Here is an 18568-nt window from a genome sequence, read left to right as displayed (position 1 = left end):
CTGCGAGTCTGCCTTTGTTCATAACAACAGCTCTATGAATAATTGCTTCTTGTATTTTGAAAAACACTCTAATATGATTCTGTACTGTGACTGAGGCTGAGGGTTGTGTTAGCACGTGAATAAACATCTGCTGGGAGGCTGTAATTAGATAAAGTTGTGTTTATTTCATCACCAACAGTTGCTGTATTTTTAGATCACCGGCAGCCCTTGCTGTGTGTGTGAGAAGGAAATGACAGAAATAGGGAGTCATCTTGTGGAGTCAAATGAAAGTCAGACAGAAAGTGGTTTTATTCCAGCACTGTCCAATCATGTACCGCTCAATGTGCATCATCCCCTGCCTCCATGATTCTGCAGGAACGTTATACATCAATACAAACATCTTGCATCATCCACAGTCGTCCACACTGCTGTTATAATCAACATCCTCATCATCAAATCCGCATCATCACCCGCAGATAAATTGACATTCAAAAATGTAGAAATTCACCATTGTAGTTCTCGTATCATCCCTGCTGTGTTAATAAAATATAATCTGAGCCTTTTATTTCTAGAAAGTTGCACACACTTTTTGTCACCTGAATAAGCCCTTCAAAACATCGGCTCCAGATTGAAGTTCCCACCCTGCACCCATAAGGTACTTCCTCCTCCAAAGTCAAGAGCAATGGGGGCCAGCTCTGGCTTGAGACAACAGGGGGCACTCTCACTCTGCAAAGCTCTGATCACATGCTTCACACTGGGCTGTGCCTGAACTACCTCTACCCTGAGAATACTAAGACACAGACAAGGGAAGTGGATTTGAAGGGCAGTGACAAACCGAATGTGACAGACCATTTGAGTGGATGGGATCAGGAAAGATCGAGGTAGAAACTACTAAAGCCTAGGTCACACTACATGACGTTAACGCAAAGGTTCAAAGAGCAAATTGATTTTTCCAAAAGGGCAGGGTTGGGAGGATTCAGGCATCGGCAGTATCCCCTGAAAAATCAGCAAGATATCCAACATTTTCTCAAACCGCTGTCTGTGAACGATCCAACCAGCGTCCAGAGGCAGTTTAGTAAAGGTCAAAATTTGAGGAGAAAAGAACTTGATTTATATTGAAAAGCTAGAAGTTGATTAAATATATGATTTTAATTTTGCTCCATGTTCACCAAGCTGCTGTACATTTTTTTCTCTTATAACTGGCATTTTTTTTTTTGAAAAATCCTATAAAAGAAACAATATTAAGGCAACACCATTTATATCGGTGTGCAAATACAAACCTTTTTTTCTCCTAAAAAAGATCTTTATATGATGTTTTCTGTAGGTTTCTGTCTTACAAATGCATTTATTTGTGACACAATTTGCAATTTGTATATTTTTCCTGAAATAACATGGTGTACTCGAAAATGACTGAAGGAGATGCTGATAGCACGATAAAAGCACTTCATGTTTCCAAGCAAAACATTAAATAAATTCAAGCTTAAGCCTTACAGATCGTGTTATTTTATGCTTTTTTTCTTCCGACAGTTTAGTGAATTAAATATTTTGTAGTCGGACTTGTGGTGGAACAAAATTGAAGAAGTGACCCTGGTCCCCATGATGTTTGAAGATCACCAGACTCAGAACATTATTTTATAATAAAAAAATATCTCCGTCTTTAACGCCATCTGTACTGTTCCATCAGAGTCATTTTGGCTTGTATTCTGACCTAGGCTTGAGGCGCAAGGAAAAGAATGAGTGAGGGCAAGAGAAGAGCAAGCAAGGGGGGTGGGTGGGTTAGTGTTGAGAGTAAATATCACTGGGAAGTTGCTACTGAGGCTGAACTAAAGCTAGATCTATGATAGAAGAACCCGGAAAACTTCTTATGTGCATCATCTTGTGTGCAAATTGCACAAAGGGGTCAACGTCTCTGAAAACATACCCATTCATAAACATACAGTCTGACGGAGTTTTGCTCACACACCCTAAGAAAATCTTGTGAGTGGACGAGACGAGGTGCAGGCCAGGAAACTGGTGGTGCCCCTGTTTGGGATTGTAGCCCCTAACCCCTCGGTGGGAGCTGCAGAAGCACATTAAAATTCCTCCACTTTTAATGTGGAGGAATGATTAACCAATCACATCAGTCGTCCACAGAACTTCCCTCCGGCTGATTAGGAGAGAGAGTTGTGGCGTCAAACGACAGAGTCCGCCTCCTCAGCTCAACGCTGCTGTCCATCAACTGGGTTGGCGTTGTGATTGGCTGCTGCTCCGGCGGCGGGCTCACTCTGTGCTTCCTGTTCCTGTCCGACACAGGAGAAACCGAGTGGCTGAGACGACTCCTGTGCTGGCCAGGACTCGGACTAAGCTGTCTGCTTCTGTGCGAGCGGCCGGGAGGAGCTCGTGAGTGCGAGTGACCAGAACTGTTAATGCGACAAACCTCCTCGTCGGCATCGTCTGACTGGGGGCCGAGATCCAAGCTGGGGCCCAGGCCGGACGGTCTGGAGCTGCAGGGTGGGGGCGATAAAGTGGAATCCCCACTGGGGACCTTCCGATTGGACAGGCTCTGCGGGCTGACAGGCCGCTTCTCAACACCTGCTTCTGGCTGCGAGTCGCAGATGGCCTGCTCAGGTGTGTGTTCTTGTGGAGTGGTTTCACTGTGGCTCCGGCTGTGGCTGCTGCATGAGATGACCCTCTGGGGGTGGTTGTACTTCAGTGTGTGTACACTGGACGATCGCTGGCGTGGTGGTGTGGAAGAGGCGGCGGGGACGGCGAGGTGGGGCTCCGCCAGATCATCAGCTGAGCCACTCTGATCCAGAGAGTCGCATCGCACAGCCGCCTGCAAACATAACACATTTCATCGTGTGCTGCACCACACTTATCAAATACTCTCACGGAGAATTTACTGTGGGAGGATTTGGCATTCAAATAGAAGAAGTGATTCATTTGAATCACGAGGGAAATAGCATAGTCACAAAATATTTTTTTTCAAATTTTTTGGCTCATTTGTAGGAGAAAAAAAAATCCAGATTCTAGGCGAGTGTCCAATTAGGGTTTTGTTTTTTGTTTTGTTTTTTACCAGATATACTCTGCTCGTTGTAAGTTCTATATACAAATATAATCAAATATAATATGTAGTTTTGTTACCTAAACTTACAGGACCAAATTATAGATAGACTGATATAGCACAACTAAAATCTTAACTATTACTTTAACAGAATAACAGTGGCTAAAAGTGTGAAGTAACAATGGGGTGCTCGGTCATGTCTAGGTAAAAGTAAGTAATGATGGTGTAATGATGGTGTAATGATGGTGTAATGATTGTGTAATTACAGAATTGTTGCAGTGAAACAAGATTTAAGTAAAGAGTGACAAGGAGAAGCTATTGAGTAAAGATGGTTTGTTGCGGTAATGATACTACCAGGGTGATGTTGGGGTAATGACAATCCTACTGTTGTTATATTGTCATTATGATTGTTACAGAGTGAAAATACAGTCATTATCTTCAGGATCAACAGTGGGTTCAGACAGCAGAGAGACAGTTCATTAATGGGGTAGTGAAGGGATAATGAAGTGGGATCAACTGGGAAAATAAAGACTAACTACTGGGTAATGATGGAATAGTTATGGAATTACAATGGAGGTAGTGATATTGTTATGCTGAAGTTGCAGCGTTATGAAAAGTACAACTCAAGAATGTGTTTTTTTGTTAGTTTTTTTTAAAGTATTCTTTGGTGAGATGTCTTTATGATGGAAGTTGAGCTGTGACTTTTTTTCTTTTTATCAGCATTATTGCAGTTTCGCTTTGACAAAAGAGAAACACTGATCACGCACCTGCCTCCGGAGCTGTCTGCTTGGTGTGCGGAGAGATGCCGGTCGTTTCAAAAGTGAACTATCCGGAACGTAGGAGGGACTCAGCATATTTCTGTCTAAACTGTCTTCAGGACTGAGCCAGTGAGAAGGACGTCTGCTGTGCGTGGGGCTCTGTCTGAGTGACGGGTGTCTGTCTATGCTGTGGCTGTACACGAGCCTCGGCCTGTCTGCGCCGGGATCCGGGTTCAGTCGGTATCCGTCGAAACTGCGCGTCGAGCTGAGCCTGTGTCTGTGGAGCCGGTGGGCCGGGCTGAACCTGTACCCGTCTATACTGTGAGCCGAGTTCAGCCTGTGTCTGTTTATCCTGTGAGCCGGACTACATCTGTATCCCTCCACGCTATCAGCCGGACTGAGTCTGTGCGAGGAGAGTCTGTCCATGTTCTGAGACGTGCTGAGGCAAATCATTGGCCTCGAACTGCGTCCAGAGCCCAGCGAAGCGTGGCTGATGATGGGAAGAGCGCCTGGTACCTGCAGCAGCGAGCCGCCGCCACTGGAGCCCAGAGACGACATGGAGCCTGCAGGAAATGATGTGGTCAAGGTTTATGGGGACAAAGTGATAAAAAAAAGAAAAACATGAAAAAACAGAACAAGGTGAGGTATTTTAATAAGGAAATATAAGGGTAAAACTGGCTTTCCTCACATCCATACGTTCAGCATGTATATCTCCATTTAGCGAATGATAGAAGTGTTTCCAATGTACACATATTTGGGTTTTACCACACTCATTCAGATCTTTAGTCTTGTTCAGTTTTATTCTGGCGAATACAAAATCAAATCAACTTTTTATCAAAATTGTCTTTATTCAATATATACACTATGAATAAGTAGTTAACCTTTTAATTCTCTATCATTTTGGTGCTTATCTGACAATTAACTTTTCTCCAGGATGATGTCACAACCTAACAAGCTGTGATCGGACCGCCTGGCGTGGAAGAAATGTCAGGACTGTCCTCTGCAGGAATACTGTAGTTCGACTAATTTGTTGTGAATCCCCCACCCCACCCACCCACCCACCCAAATGTCCCCCACTTTTTAAGTATCATGATAACAGTGCCTTCTATCGCAGCACATCACATCACATCTCAGCAGCCTTCTCTGCCCTTTATGGAGGCAATCATCTTTACAGCAGTCAGTTAGTGGTTACAGGACAGTAAAAACAGTTCCTTCATTTAATTGGCAATATGCAGCCAAATTACCTGAGTAGCTGTAGCCGGAGAGGGCCTCGTGGCCAATGGGAGGGTATGGTGAGCATCTGAGTGGCTGAACGTAGCTGTCGCTGGGGAGAGAGAGCATGCGTCCCATGCTCAGCAGGTTACCATGGCAACCCCCCTCATCCTCAACTTGCACCTGCCACAGAAGATCATCACCGCTGTCACTGGCGCTGTCACCTCTGCCTCCGCCATCGCATCCGTCCACACACAAACAGACGATACCTGTGCAGGTGCGCCAATGCTCAACTCGGGGTCGCCACCCGCAGACGCCGTGCTGAGGCGTCGCCCGGCCTCCTCCCTCTCCCTCCTCTCCTCCCTCTCCCTCCTCTCCTCTCTCTCCCTCATCTCCTCCCTCTCCTTCCTCTCCTCCATCTCCTCCAGCTGGGCCTCCTTGTTGCTCTCCTCCAGGTGCTTCATCAGAACGGCCACGACCACATTGACCAGCACAAACTGAGCCGTGAGGACGAAGGTGACAAAGTAAATGGGGGAGATCAAGGGCAGGTAGGTGAGGCAGTGGCGATCTTGTGGGCGGCACTCTCGCAGTGTGTCCTGAACGAAGAGTGCAAAAGGAGAGGATATAGATTGTGGAGGAAATAACCGAGGACAGATAAAAGAATTATGGAACGCTATTAAAGACACTTTGCTTTACTTCTTCGTTTCGCCAACAGGGGGAGATGTTGATCCGAGCGTGACAAGACCTTGAGCAAGTCACAGAAGAGTACTGCACACTCCTGCCCCTCTCATGTCAGCAGCTCTTAGTCTGTCATAAAAAACTGCGATCTGCTCTCTGCTTAATGCAGCGGCTTTCTCATAACTACTTACTACGACGTACACATGGGCAGAGACATACGCATGCACTCTGTCGTCTATCCATCTACTTCCAACCTCCCGCAGGGCAGAGGAGAGGAAAAAGAAATAACCTTCATAATCCCATTCCAGTTGTCCCCCGTGGACACCCTGAAGAGTGTGAGGAAAGCCATGCCGAAGTTGTCAAAGGTAGCGTGGCGGCTAAGACCCTCGCATGGGTTCTCGTCTGAACACTCTGAAAGAGGATGAAAAGGGAATTATGGGTGGTAAGTGGGGTGACAGGAAGGCAGAGGAGGGAGAAAACTGCACGCAGATTAGAGCACTGATTCCAAATTGGCATAATTATATAAACAAAATGTATTATATATATGTATATATTTATATAAATATATATGCATATGCACATACCCATGTGCTCGCATGCACACCTTGCACATGCAATGCACGTACACACACACTAACCCAGTTTTCCAAAGAGCTCAACTCCCAGAGCTGCATAGATGAAGAACAGCAACATGAAGAGCAGACCCAGATTCCCCACCTAGACAGACACATCACGGGCACACACACAGATATATACAGTGTATGATACACGGAAAAATAGACATATGCGGTTTACACCGAGAGAGACGCAAACATGCAAACACAGAGAGAGAGAGAGGGAGCCCATAGACAGAGACTGCCAAGCCTTACTGTACTGACGTGTAAATACTACTTAAAAACTAAAAGGAGCTGTCATCATACCTGGAGCGGAATAAAACCTGAGATTTTAGTTTGAGAAACAGAGGGACACTTTCACGGCCTGGACCCAGCACAGATGAATCACAAACATGCTTGTTTATTGTCGTTCCAATGTCACTCACTGACGTGCGGGTAGCACATATAGAGACGTCTAAAGAGATGAGGGACAAGCCGACTAAATAAGGGAAAACACCACTGCACAAAACCTCGGGTTTGATCGTTTGCAGTGAAATTGTCAGTTCAAAGGGAGATTTGTGAGTGGGCAGGAGATAAAGGATCACGGGTAGTTTTCTGCTGAAGAAATTCCCGCTGGTTTTCCTGGTGGCGCAGGAGCTCTATGAGGAATACTGTAAAGCCACATAAATTCAGAATATTGTGAAATATTAAAAAAGGAAGGTCAAAAGTTGAAACGCACCTCGAACAACTTGAAAAGGTCCGCCTGCTCTAGTTTAACGCTCAATGTACTCGCTCCCCCTTCTTTCTTCCCCCCGAGGGTTCCCCGTGCCTGGAGCTTTGCTGGATCCTCCCACAATGTATTAAACAAAGACACGCCGCAGCCATGATGCTCACAGTGAAAACTGTACTCAGGGGCAGCAGTGGTTCCACTTAAAGGCTAATGTCAAATCGCAACATTTACCACCATTTTGATATTTGTGTCAATTTTAAAGGATTGGATAATCCATTCTAATCATTCCAGAGGGAGAAGCTTATTGCTTGTTATCACAAAAACATTGTTATATATCTATATCTATATATGTATATTTACAATCTCAATATTACATGAAACAACTCAATATTCTGTCAATTGTCAGAGGAGTTGTGGCGTGAATTTATTTACTACATATCTACTAACAATTAAATTACAGTTTCCCGGAATCTTGTGTATTAGTGTCAATCTTGAAGGATGGGAGCCATAATCAGTAATCCAGAAGGGTAGGGGGACAGATTAAGATGAGCCACTTATTCAGAATTGCTATTACTACAAAATGAAACATATTGCTTGCTACAACCCATCTAAATCACATTTCTCCATCACTGATGACCCAGGACTTGCAATACTCCAGTTTAGTTTCTATATTTTTTTCTTATAGTCCAAGTTAAACCTTGATATTTTACAGGAAATTGTCAAATATTCAAACCAGGTTGTGCAAAAATATTTGGTATTATAATTGGGGGGTGGGGGGGGGGGGGGGGGGGGGTTTGCACGTTTCATGATAACTGCACGTTCCATGATAACTGTAGGCTGAAATGGAAAGCATAATAAAAGTTTATCTTGCAGAATTCAATTTTACAACCAAATTGTGTGGAATGGGATTCACTAAGGGTAAAAAAAATAAAATAACATGCTGCGGGCGTAATAAAGTAGACCTGAGGCTCAACCGCTCTGGATAGTTGGGCTGCAAAATAGCGGAGGATTAAAAAGCCCCGACAATAATTACCACAACCATACTTGTCAGGGAACAAATCTGTTTTACGACAAGAACTTAAAATAAATAAATAAATAACTGGACTGAATATAGCAAGTTTTAATGTGTAGAGTTATCCAACAGAAGTGAAAGATGCCATATATGCAGAGATGGTTGCTTTTGAAACCATGTTTGTTTTGCTGAATTCAAACTTGGCCAATGATAGGAACAAACCCTGACCTTATGTGAAGGTAAATTCGCTCAGGGTTTGATAGTCGACAAACCTAAAGCCTTTACTGGGAGTAGGTGTGAGATTCCCAAGGACTGCCTTTCAAGTTATTGATTAATTTTTTTCTGTTTGTTTTTAATGTGCCTTTGTTTACCTCGAATGGTGAAAAAATATCTTTGAAGGTTGGGTTTAGCAGTTGTATAATTTAGACTTTGTGAAATTTGACTTAAAATGAAAAAAAAAAAAAAAAGGATCTTGTGGCTCTGGCAGGCAGGACGGAGATACTGTGAATAAGCTGGATGATATAACTGCATTCAGTTTATAACAGCATGTGGAGAGCAGTGCTCCTTTTCACCACTATCCTATCCTCTTACCTTATATTTTATTTTATTTATACACCTTGAATGTCACCAGCACATGTCAACCATGTTATGTACAGTCTGTGCTCGCTCTTCTCTCTTATCTTTCTCTCCCTTCACCAAATCTACAGTGTGCATCAGCTTGCTGTCCTTGTTTGCTTGTTTATTGTTCTCCGTCCTACCCATTTCCCCCCGTACTGTCCTCGAACTCCAATCAGTTCAAGTGAAAATCTGCTACCTCTGGATCGGCTATAACAGAAATAACAGTTTAATTGATTTTTACTATAGTACTACGAGTATGTATTTAGTATGTGTTTAATCTAGTCTAATTTAATCTCATCATGTTATATTATTCGGGGTTTGTTTTTTGGTGGGGTTTTTTTTAAAAACAATAAATTGACTGTTGTATGCATGGCTGAAAATGGGACCTTCCTTTGGGATCAATTACGTATTTCTATATCTAGCAAAAAAAAAACAGTATGTCAACATGGTTGCATTTCTGTGTTTTGTGTGATGATGGCTATTCAGCACAGCAGAAATTAGTAAAGCTGTTCAAATACAAATGAAGCAATTATACTTTGTGTGAATCTTGTACACACACTTTCATTGGATCAATAGTTGCTCATTGGTCGAAAGGGCTGAGTGTGGCTATAATACCCAGCCTTGCACTCGTGTACATTTTGTGTGTATTTTCTTTCCAGGAGAAAGCAATGTTTTCAATTGTGCTTCACAAATCACATTCTATTCAGCTGAACTCCTGTGCAATATGTACTATATATCCTGTTCCTGTTCCAGAGATAAAAGATATTCATCTTTATACTTGAATGTCGAATTGAAGTGGTATTCATTGTCATGTGATATATTCAAAACTGATTTGAATTGACAATAATGTTTCGACGGCCGTCGGGCTACACACCTTTTCCGGACAAAGGTATTTCTTTCAGCACTTTTTATGGTCCTTGGTTGAGAATATCATATTCAGACGGACAATAGCGCTGCAGGTGACATCATCAAGGTCTCCAGAAAATAAGTCTTTCTAAATTATATCCAGTCTTTTGAAACGTGGTGCAGCATGGCCAATCACAAATGCTATTCAACAACTCTGAAATCAAATAGTCTGTGATAAGTTACCTCCCCATCCACTGACGGCTTGCTCATTTAGGATTGTTGCATTTTTTCCCCCCCGAATTTGTATTTGTGTTATGTTGTGACTGGTGCAATACACGTGAATGTCTTGGCATCGTGTTATGACAGTTCATTCTGTGTGTTGAGGCATAAACATTTCCCGGAGACATTTTTAAGCTCTGTTAGATGGTTGAGTCCTTGCTCATGAATATCTTGTTCAAACTGACAGCAGTGTTGCAGGTGACATCATCAAGGTCTCCACAAAACGCATCTGTTTGTGAAAATAAAAGGTGATCTTTCTGAGGCACTGCGCAGCGTGACATCCAGCAACGCTTCACCGTGGCCAATCACATAAGCGCTAATCACAACTTTTGGTACAAAGAAAAAAGAAAAAAAATTTGTTGTGTGTAGATTAGAGCTTTGTGATACATTTATTAGTCACCTTGTAAGCATGAAGCCAGCGGAGAAAATACTGCTGCTGTGATAACAGAGTTTTACAATCCTGTCTCAAAGGAGAATAAAATGCGGTGCGATGTCTTTGTGTGTGATAAGATTTCAGGCCGGAATGTCCTGTATTTATGCATCACATTTTATCTTCTCGCGGATGTGCAGCGGCATCGCATTCCCACCAAAGCAGCCGTGAAGCTATGTGTCATAAAGTTATCATTTAAAAGGGGATTTATCAGTCCAACGACGCAGAATTCAAGGCTCCACAATTAGCCTCTTGTTAAATACGAGTGTGTGCTCACGCTTGTTTGGAGATTATTTTGTGTCACTGGTTAAACACCAGACGGTTGGAGGAATGAGTGATGTTAGTAAATCACGAGGGAGGCGGTCGGCGCCAGGCCTCGTAAATCGCTGTATAAAACAAGCCATCTGTATTTCATCAGATCTGGACACCAGGCTAACAGTTGGAGAGACATCTTTCTTTACTTCACAGTGTCAGAGCCGTGTCTTACCTGAGGCAGCGCCTGCATCACCGTGTCCAACAGCGCTCGCATCCCCGTCGCCATCTTCAGCAGCTTGAGCACTGAAACGTCAGGGCGTGTCACCCCCTCATCAGCCACATGCCGTCACGTTCAGGGATGTTTTTTTGGTGTTCCCGTTTGTGTCATGCGTACCTCGTGCTATCCTCAGGACCCTCATGATGCGTATGATGGTGGGGTTGATGGGGAGGGAGGCGTTCAGGTCTATCTCCTCCAGTGTGATTCCCATGATAGACAGCAGCACAATGGCCAGGTCCAGCTGGTTCCACCTGCAAACACACGCACGCACGCACGCACGCACACACACACACACACACACACACACACACACACACACCCACTTTGGGTTTTTCTCTCAGGTCAGGGCGACACATTTCTGCATGCCATTGTCTTTGTGTGAACGTATGGATACCTCTCTTTGAAGAATCTGCGCAGGCCAAAGGCGACGAGCTTGAGGATGGCCTCGATGACAAAAACCACAGTGAAGACGTAATTGCAGTACTTCAGTATCTCCTCCAGGTACTGCGGGACACACAGACGCACACTTTAAGAAGCCCTCTGCTGCTGCACTGTACCACCGCACACTGCCTTCATTACTATGGTTCTAGGACAGGTGGTGGTGGAAGGTGTTGCCATGGTTACCTGAGGCTGGTTGTAGTGCTCCATGCTCATGGTGAGGAGGTTTGTGAAGATGATGATGGTGATGAAGAGGTCCAGGTAGTGGCTGGTGCACACGGTGTGGATGGATCGACGCAGCGGGGAGTAGTCAGCGTAATACGGTTTCTCCAGGGCCCCTGTGTCAAAGGGACACGCACACGCGCACGCACACGCGCACGCACACGCACACACGCACACACAGTGAGAAATAGAGAGACAGAGAGTCATTAAAATACTTTAAAAAAAATATGATATGAGCGATGAAGTCACTGATGAAGTGGATGCCAAGTGGCACTGTGCTGTGCGCGTGCGTGCGCGTGCGTCTGTGTGGACTAAAAGTGCCACCTCAGGAATACACTCCTATCCATCACACAGACACACACTATGTGGCACCTCAAGGTGTCTTTGGGCACAAACCCTCACAGTCTGTTGCCAGACAGTTAACTGACTCAGGAAAGCACTACAAGAGATTACACTGCAGAGCAAGAGGACAGCGAATGACCAAGACAAGAAATACACTGTGTGTCTGTGTGCACACGTTATAAGAGCGGGGAATGTCTTGCATGATTTGGACTTATTTGGTTCATATTCAAAAAACATTTCATTGCTTTAGCAATACACTAATCCAGACAGTCGTGTGCTCCAACTTTGAAGCATCACTTTAAGCATGAATTTAATCGGAAATGGCCGACTAATTTTTTGCAGAAAGTGCTTGACTGGTCCTTTTTAAAGGGTCATAAACCTCTTATATCTTTCTCTTTCAGAGTGCTCTTCAAGAGTTTGGAGTAGTTTGGGAGTCAATTCGGATTGTTTTTGTTTTTTTGTTTTTTTTATTGTGGCAGAATCAAAACTGGTGCAATCATCTGCAACTCCAGCATTCAAAAAAATGATGACAAGGAAATCAGATCAAAATCACTGACAGTCAGCTGTCCACCAATCCATGCAAAGATAAAAGACCACAGACAAAAGATCGTAAAAGACAACAATAGCAGAGCAGAGCAAATGAGCTGCACATAAACCAAAAGATGTCAAGTCCTGGACTCAGCATGCGCTGACACGCCAGCTGATCATCTTTGACACTGGCGAATAATGAAAGGAAGAAAGGCCTGCAGTCAGGTCCTTGTTTAGTGAGGAATGACAGTTCTACGAAAGCGCAGGTGGCTTCTCGCAGCACATTAATAATGTTCAAGTTGTTATTAAAAATAAATAACGGATGTGTTTTTCTCCTTTGTTTCTCATTACAGATTAGTGTTACTTTATACCACGTCTGAGACACATGACCGAAAGTTAACAATATTAAGATTAAAAAAAAAAAAAAAAAACGTCCTGATGCCCACATGTCTGCACAGACGCCTCCTCTGATGAGGATGTACACGTTGTTTAATGCATCTTCATTCAAAGTTCTAAGTTAGAACAAAGCAGACGCAAAGCTGCTGAAAGGCAGCTTGCAGAGCAACAAACAAAAACTTTCTGTCTGAAAGTTTCAACAACACACTCTCGTTCGGGTCGCCAGCTTACTAAATCTCCAATAATATCCTAACCATCTTCATCAACCAGTTGGACAGTTTTCCCCTCCTTCGTGAACTCCTGAAGTAATATGACAAGCGATAAAGTGCATGATGTGCAAATTGTATGATTATATATAAGCGTTCATACTCCCAGCTCTGATTACACCCGTCGTACTACTGCTTTTGAAAGAATATGTACCGACTGTATTCTTGGTTTGGCCATTAGATGTAAACATATTTGTACACCCCCACACTTTCCCTTAACCGTTTCTTACTTCTCCTCCTCTTCTCCAGCCTCTTCTGTCGTTTCTCCTCCCTGATCCGGGCCTCCTCCTCCTCCTGCTGCTGGCGACACTTGTGAAAGTTTTCCACCACCACACCCACAAACATGTTGAGTACGAAGAAGCTGACAATGAGCAGGAAGGAGATGAAGAACAGCAGCATCCAGGGATTGTTGTTTCTTATTGGCTGCAGCCAGAGAGAGAGAGAGAGAGAGAGAGAGAGAGAGAGAGAGAGAGAGAGAGAGAGAGAGAGAACACAGGGATAAAGGAGAGGAGGTGGCATGGGGACAAGAAAAAAAAATTCCAAAATAGGACGAAAGAGTGATGATAGAGGATGAGGAAGGGAGGGGAGGAAGAAAAGGAGACAGCATAAACAATAAGACAATGTAAGGGCTGAGTCAGCAGTGAAACTGCTAGCAATGTCAACTCACATTTATTCATCTGCCTTTTTTTTTTTTCCCTTTTCCTTACAACCAAGGAACCTCTCCTCTGAAAAATCTCCCCTTTTCTCAGTCAAACAAACGAGATCAAATGTGCCTGAGAGCAGCTCAACACAGAACAAAAACACAGAAAGACACAATGCACACCAGCTTTTTTTTTTTTTAATGCCTTGAAGGTACTCATTCTTGGCTTTTCCACAAGTTCTTTCTTCCGCCGAGTGTCACTGTGTGTCTCCTCACCTGCTGGTCCACTCCAACGGCATCCAGACCGTCGTACATGATGCTGACCCAGCCGTCTTTACACGACAGCACAAAGAGTGACATCAGCGCCTGGGAGGGTGAGTCGCATATAAATCAGTGTCACACTGTCAATGGGGTTGCAGGAGGAGGTGTCGACGTGTGACAAACCTGTCCCAGATTGTCGAAGTTGTATTTCCGACGGACCCAGCGGTAACCCGCCTGCAGACAATGGCTTTTATTGGTGATGTTGCTCACATGGAGGCCCTCGCAGTGGAAGAACTTCCCTTTGAACAGCTGCGCACACAGACAGATGTGTTAAAGCCACAAGAGAACCGCGTAACCTGGAGGTACTGTAAACAAAGCCACGCCAAGCGGAAGTAAGGCCGTCATCGTGGCGTACAGTAAATTAGTCAGCAAGGGCCCACAGGCCCGACACTATCTTACAGCCAAGATAGCTTTGCACCATCTGGTACAGACTGTCTTACATTCATTAGAAGCACGGAAACACTCTCCAGCATGGAGCGCTCTCATTACAAGATGATTCAGTGATGCCGCGTTTTTGAGGAATACATTCACAGGTGGTATTATCAGTTTTAGAGTTTGTTTATTTTTTTTGTACAAACGTTCAATCAAACTATTTGGAAGGAAGACTTCTTACGGTTTCCCATTATGGAAATTGTGCACAACAATGTGTGTACACCAAAATATGTGGGAGCTTCATTTTGTGTTTGGACATCAGTTTGAAATAATTACTTTACACATTTTGTTCCCTTTTTGTAGAGCTGGTTTCTCCTAGTCTCTTAACAATTTCAAATATTTAAACCTGATGATGGGCTGACATTAATACATAATAAATGGTCATCATTAATTAAAATAAAATGAAATAATTTAAAATTCCAGGTGAAAATCCGATTTGAAAAGTACAGTCTCAGCTCAATCCCTCTGTAGAACCATTGTTTTTTTTTTAATTACTTCCAGGGACTCCGGTGCATAATCAGCAGCTCATTTGCATTTCCTCCCAATTTTTCTCTTCGCTTTTTATTACCTGGAGCTCTTTGCGAGCTGTGCCTCGTTTATTTTAAACCACTGGGATCAGTATGACTCCTCACGGCAAAGAAACACAACAAGCTTTGGTGGTTGGGAGGGAAAATTGGGCAAAAACGAGTTAACAGCATATTTTTGTTTGATGAGAGTTGGGGAATAGCACAAAAAAAAAAATCAACAGGCTTATCTTCAAGCAGCAGAGGATGAAGAGGGAATACATGGAAATGTTTACCTGGACTCCCAGAATTCCAAAAACAATGAAAAAAGCACAGCAGATGAGCACGATATTCCCAATCGGTCTGAGGGATGTGATGAGAGTCTCCACCACCAGCTTTAGACCTGGAGCCCGACTTATCACCCTGCAGCACACAGATGCAATCACAACCTAAATCTTGTGAAGTTATCGCGGAGCACACGCGGGAGGAAGCGGTGATCTTCCGTACCTGAGCGGCCGCAGCGTGCGGAGCAGACGGAGGACCCTGAGCATGCCCAAGATCCGATTCCCGCCTGCTGATGCGACGGAGACCAGGATGTCCACCATCGAAACGAACACCAGGAGCCCGTCTAAGACGTTCCAGCTGCTTTGCAGGTACACGCCGTTTCCAAAGTACAGGCCCATAGCCACCACCTTATCACAAACAAGCAGGCACACGCAGCCAAATTACCAAAATAATAAAATAATATGGGGTATAAAATGACGTGGAAAGCTTTTCTGATCCCCACACAGGAAGAAAATGACTCCTTTGTAGGTAAGATGAGAAAATGACTTTGCAGTGAAGTGCTTGTTTAGAAAATGTGTGCTGTTATGGTTACCTTGATCATCATTTCAGCGACGAAGATCACAGTGAAGATGTAATTGGACACGCTAAGGAACACCCGCTCCTGTCACAGACAGACACACACACACACACATATACACACACGTGAAAGTGTGTCCCAGGCAAACAGAGACATGCGTCTGTTAATTTAAGAGCTTTGTGTCCCAGTAGCTTTAGCTTTGATTCTCCACTGCAGTATGTTATGTAATGAGCTAAAAAAAAAAAAAAAAATAGCCGAAGCAAATGTAGCAGAAACAAAACATACTGAGAACAACACGCATTCTTATAGTGACTGAGCGGCTCGCATATCAGCTACGAGCTTATGTGTCAACAGTAGGTGTGTGTGTGTGTGTGTGTGTGAGGAGTAACTGCCTTCACGTCTTCAAAAAGCTGTTAAAGGTTAACAGTCCATGTTAAGTCTATTAAAGATGAGACTTTTCAAAGACAGTTCTGGTATTCATTGTAACACTAAAAGCTGATCTTTTTTGGAGGATGCAGTCGGTGCTCGATGCACCGAATTCATCCCTAAATCCTCAGGGTCTCTGGGAAGCTGCTGCAAACTCTGTTGGATTTCCACCACCTGCTCCATCATTTGAAGTGGAGACTGATGGAAGTTGGTGGCCAGGAAGAACTGCGGGCTTTCTCAGCTTTCATTCCCAGGCTCTGACTCTGGCTAGTCAGTTGACATGCTGCTCAAAAAAATTATAAAAAAAAAACTGAACAAAACATTGGTCTCTTCACTCATGCAGCAAAAAATAGCATCCGAAAATATGGTCGCGGACGACGCTGTGGACAAAATGCTCCGATACTCGGCAGTGATATACAACCGGAACGATGCAGCGGTGAGAGACAACGCTCCGGCTGCATCAGCACTGCAATGAGGTGTGGCCAGTGAGAACCGTCCCGAAACTGAGCCGAGCACAAAACAGTGAGCAAGCATTGACCTCCACAGCTGAAATAAAGTGAATCATAGGGCAGCAATAAGTTGCAGCTTGTGTAAGTTTTGTTGGATTAAGTCCACAGTACCAGCCCTGACACAGCTGCTGTCTGCTGGAAGGTTTTACTCCTCACTTGGACAGTTTAGTTCCTAAAGATGATGCGCTGGAGGAGACAACCAGAGCCATCCCAGTCGAGAGTCCACTACGTGACCACTACAAGCACTGGATTATTTGTTGGGTGGTTTTGGGGAGGGTCGTATCCCCTCCTAGTCTATGTATCCCTTCATTTTGAGCTCACTGATGGGTTGTAAAATGTTTCTCTGCATTAAAGCTCCTTCAACAGTAGAGCGGACAAAACATATCAAACAGTCCTTTAAGATCAAAGTCGAGCAGAGCTGCCAACTCTCAGGAAGGTGTACTGGAACATAGTAGATTAACTTTAAAATCACGCACCCCAAATACTTCAAGATACGTAAATAGTCATTTTTTGTCTAAATGCGATGCCATGTTGATTTTTTAATATATACCTGTAGAGGGGGTTTATTATCAAAGAAGTAAGAATATTATCATCACATTGCGCTCTCTCAAGTCTCATGCAGCTTTGAGTCACACTAACTAATTATTTTTGGTTACTCATGTCACTACCTTGAGTTTTCTTTCTTTTTTTTTTTTACATATTATGTGATATTGTTGCGAACAGCTTTGGGAGCCACGGGCCATGAAATGCACAACTCTAATTTGAAATGTCTGTAAGTTGTTATATGCACTATGCAGTGATTATCACTGCAACACTTTCTCAAGCTCATTATAAATTTGAATTAATCTAATTTACAATTACAACGTGTTCAGTTCAAATGTGTTTTTGTGACATAACTAATATTTTCTCTTTCCCAAGAGAAAATGTAAATCGTGCTAAAAAAAATTAAGCATCACCCCACATTTTGTATTCTCTTATAATATTCTATTATTTTAAGTTATATTACATATTTTTAGGGTTGACGCTGTTTGAATGCTGAACAGTGGTGACCCTCCTCATCATGTGATTTCTCCAAAAAGCACAAACCATGAGTACGAAGAAATGTATTCGCGAACATGCACGTCTGTGTGCATCCGTGTGTGTGTGTGTGTGTGTGTGTGTGTGTATGTTACCGTGCTGTTGGGCTGTATGTCGGGTCTCTCCAGGGCAATGGTGATACAGTTGAGGAAGATGAAAAGGAGGACGACATGATCAAACATCTTGTGACCTATGACCCTTTGACACCACAACCTCAACCTGAGGAGAGAGACAACAAGGAGGGGAATCGTATCAGCGGCTCCTCCACCACTTCTTGTATACCTGGAATTCATCGTCACTGAGTCGCCTGGATCACCTCCGCCGCTGCGTTTGTACACAGAGCCAGCATGTTTACACTTGGCCAGCTTTAATTGATAAAAGGAGAAATTGCTTTGCTGAACTCTTCCTGTAACTTTCACACTTTCGCTGTGAATTTTCACACATGCTGCGCTTTAAGCCACAGAGGCCACTCAGGAGAATATCAGAGGCTGTGTGTGTGTGTGTGTGTGTGTGTGTGTGTGTGTGTGTGTGTGTGTGTGTGTGTGTGTGTGTGTGTGTGTGTGTGTGTGTGTGTACCTGTTTTGTGGAGAGAACACATAGAGGGCCCACTCTTCATGCTCCAGGCACCACTGAGGCTCGTATGGCTCCAGTATCTTCTTGAGCTTCTTACATAAACTCTGAGGAAGGCACACACAAGGACAAGTTTCTAAATGAAAAAGAAAAAGGTCACACTTTCGCAAATTAGCCAGAACATTATGACTACTAAATACCGCTGATCATCTTGTCATCGCTGCACCTATTCGTGGGTGGGATATGTCAGGCATCGAATGAACATTTTGACCTCAAAGTCGACGTGTTGGAAGCAGAAAAACACGAAAGCATGAGAATTACAGGGA

The 18568-nt window shown here is 43.7% G+C and overlaps 1 protein-coding gene across 1 annotated transcript in view; it reads right to left on the bottom strand.

Annotated features, from left to right (window-relative positions):
- Window positions 1–2098: 2098 nt before the first annotated feature.
- LOC308148872 (voltage-dependent T-type calcium channel subunit alpha-1H-like) overlaps window positions 2099–18568 on the bottom strand; it is a gene marked incomplete at both ends in the record, with an annotated part of 41728 nt that continues 25258 nt past the window's right edge. Inside the window, 18 exons of the mRNA XM_080520412.1 lie at window positions 2099–2794; window positions 3790–4343; window positions 5025–5175; window positions 5262–5588; window positions 5960–6081; window positions 6309–6387; window positions 10666–10736; window positions 10828–10961; window positions 11105–11214; window positions 11335–11486; window positions 13133–13325; window positions 13819–13908; window positions 13987–14112; window positions 15095–15221; window positions 15306–15490; window positions 15676–15744; window positions 17768–17891; window positions 18249–18349. Coding sequence (XP_080376538.1) covers window positions 2099–2794; window positions 3790–4343; window positions 5025–5175; window positions 5262–5588; window positions 5960–6081; window positions 6309–6387; window positions 10666–10736; window positions 10828–10961; window positions 11105–11214; window positions 11335–11486; window positions 13133–13325; window positions 13819–13908; window positions 13987–14112; window positions 15095–15221; window positions 15306–15490; window positions 15676–15744; window positions 17768–17891; window positions 18249–18349 — 3411 coding nt within the window. The remainder of the gene's footprint in view (window positions 2795–3789; window positions 4344–5024; window positions 5176–5261; window positions 5589–5959; window positions 6082–6308; window positions 6388–10665; window positions 10737–10827; window positions 10962–11104; window positions 11215–11334; window positions 11487–13132; window positions 13326–13818; window positions 13909–13986; window positions 14113–15094; window positions 15222–15305; window positions 15491–15675; window positions 15745–17767; window positions 17892–18248; window positions 18350–18568) is intronic.

The sequence above is a fragment of the Blennius ocellaris genome, assembly GCF_963422515.1.
Source record: "Blennius ocellaris genome assembly, chromosome: 3".
NCBI lineage: Eukaryota > Metazoa > Chordata > Actinopteri > Blenniiformes > Blenniidae > Blennius > Blennius ocellaris.
Note: the sequence above shows the minus strand (reverse complement) of the source record. Positions and strands in the feature narration are given on the sequence as shown.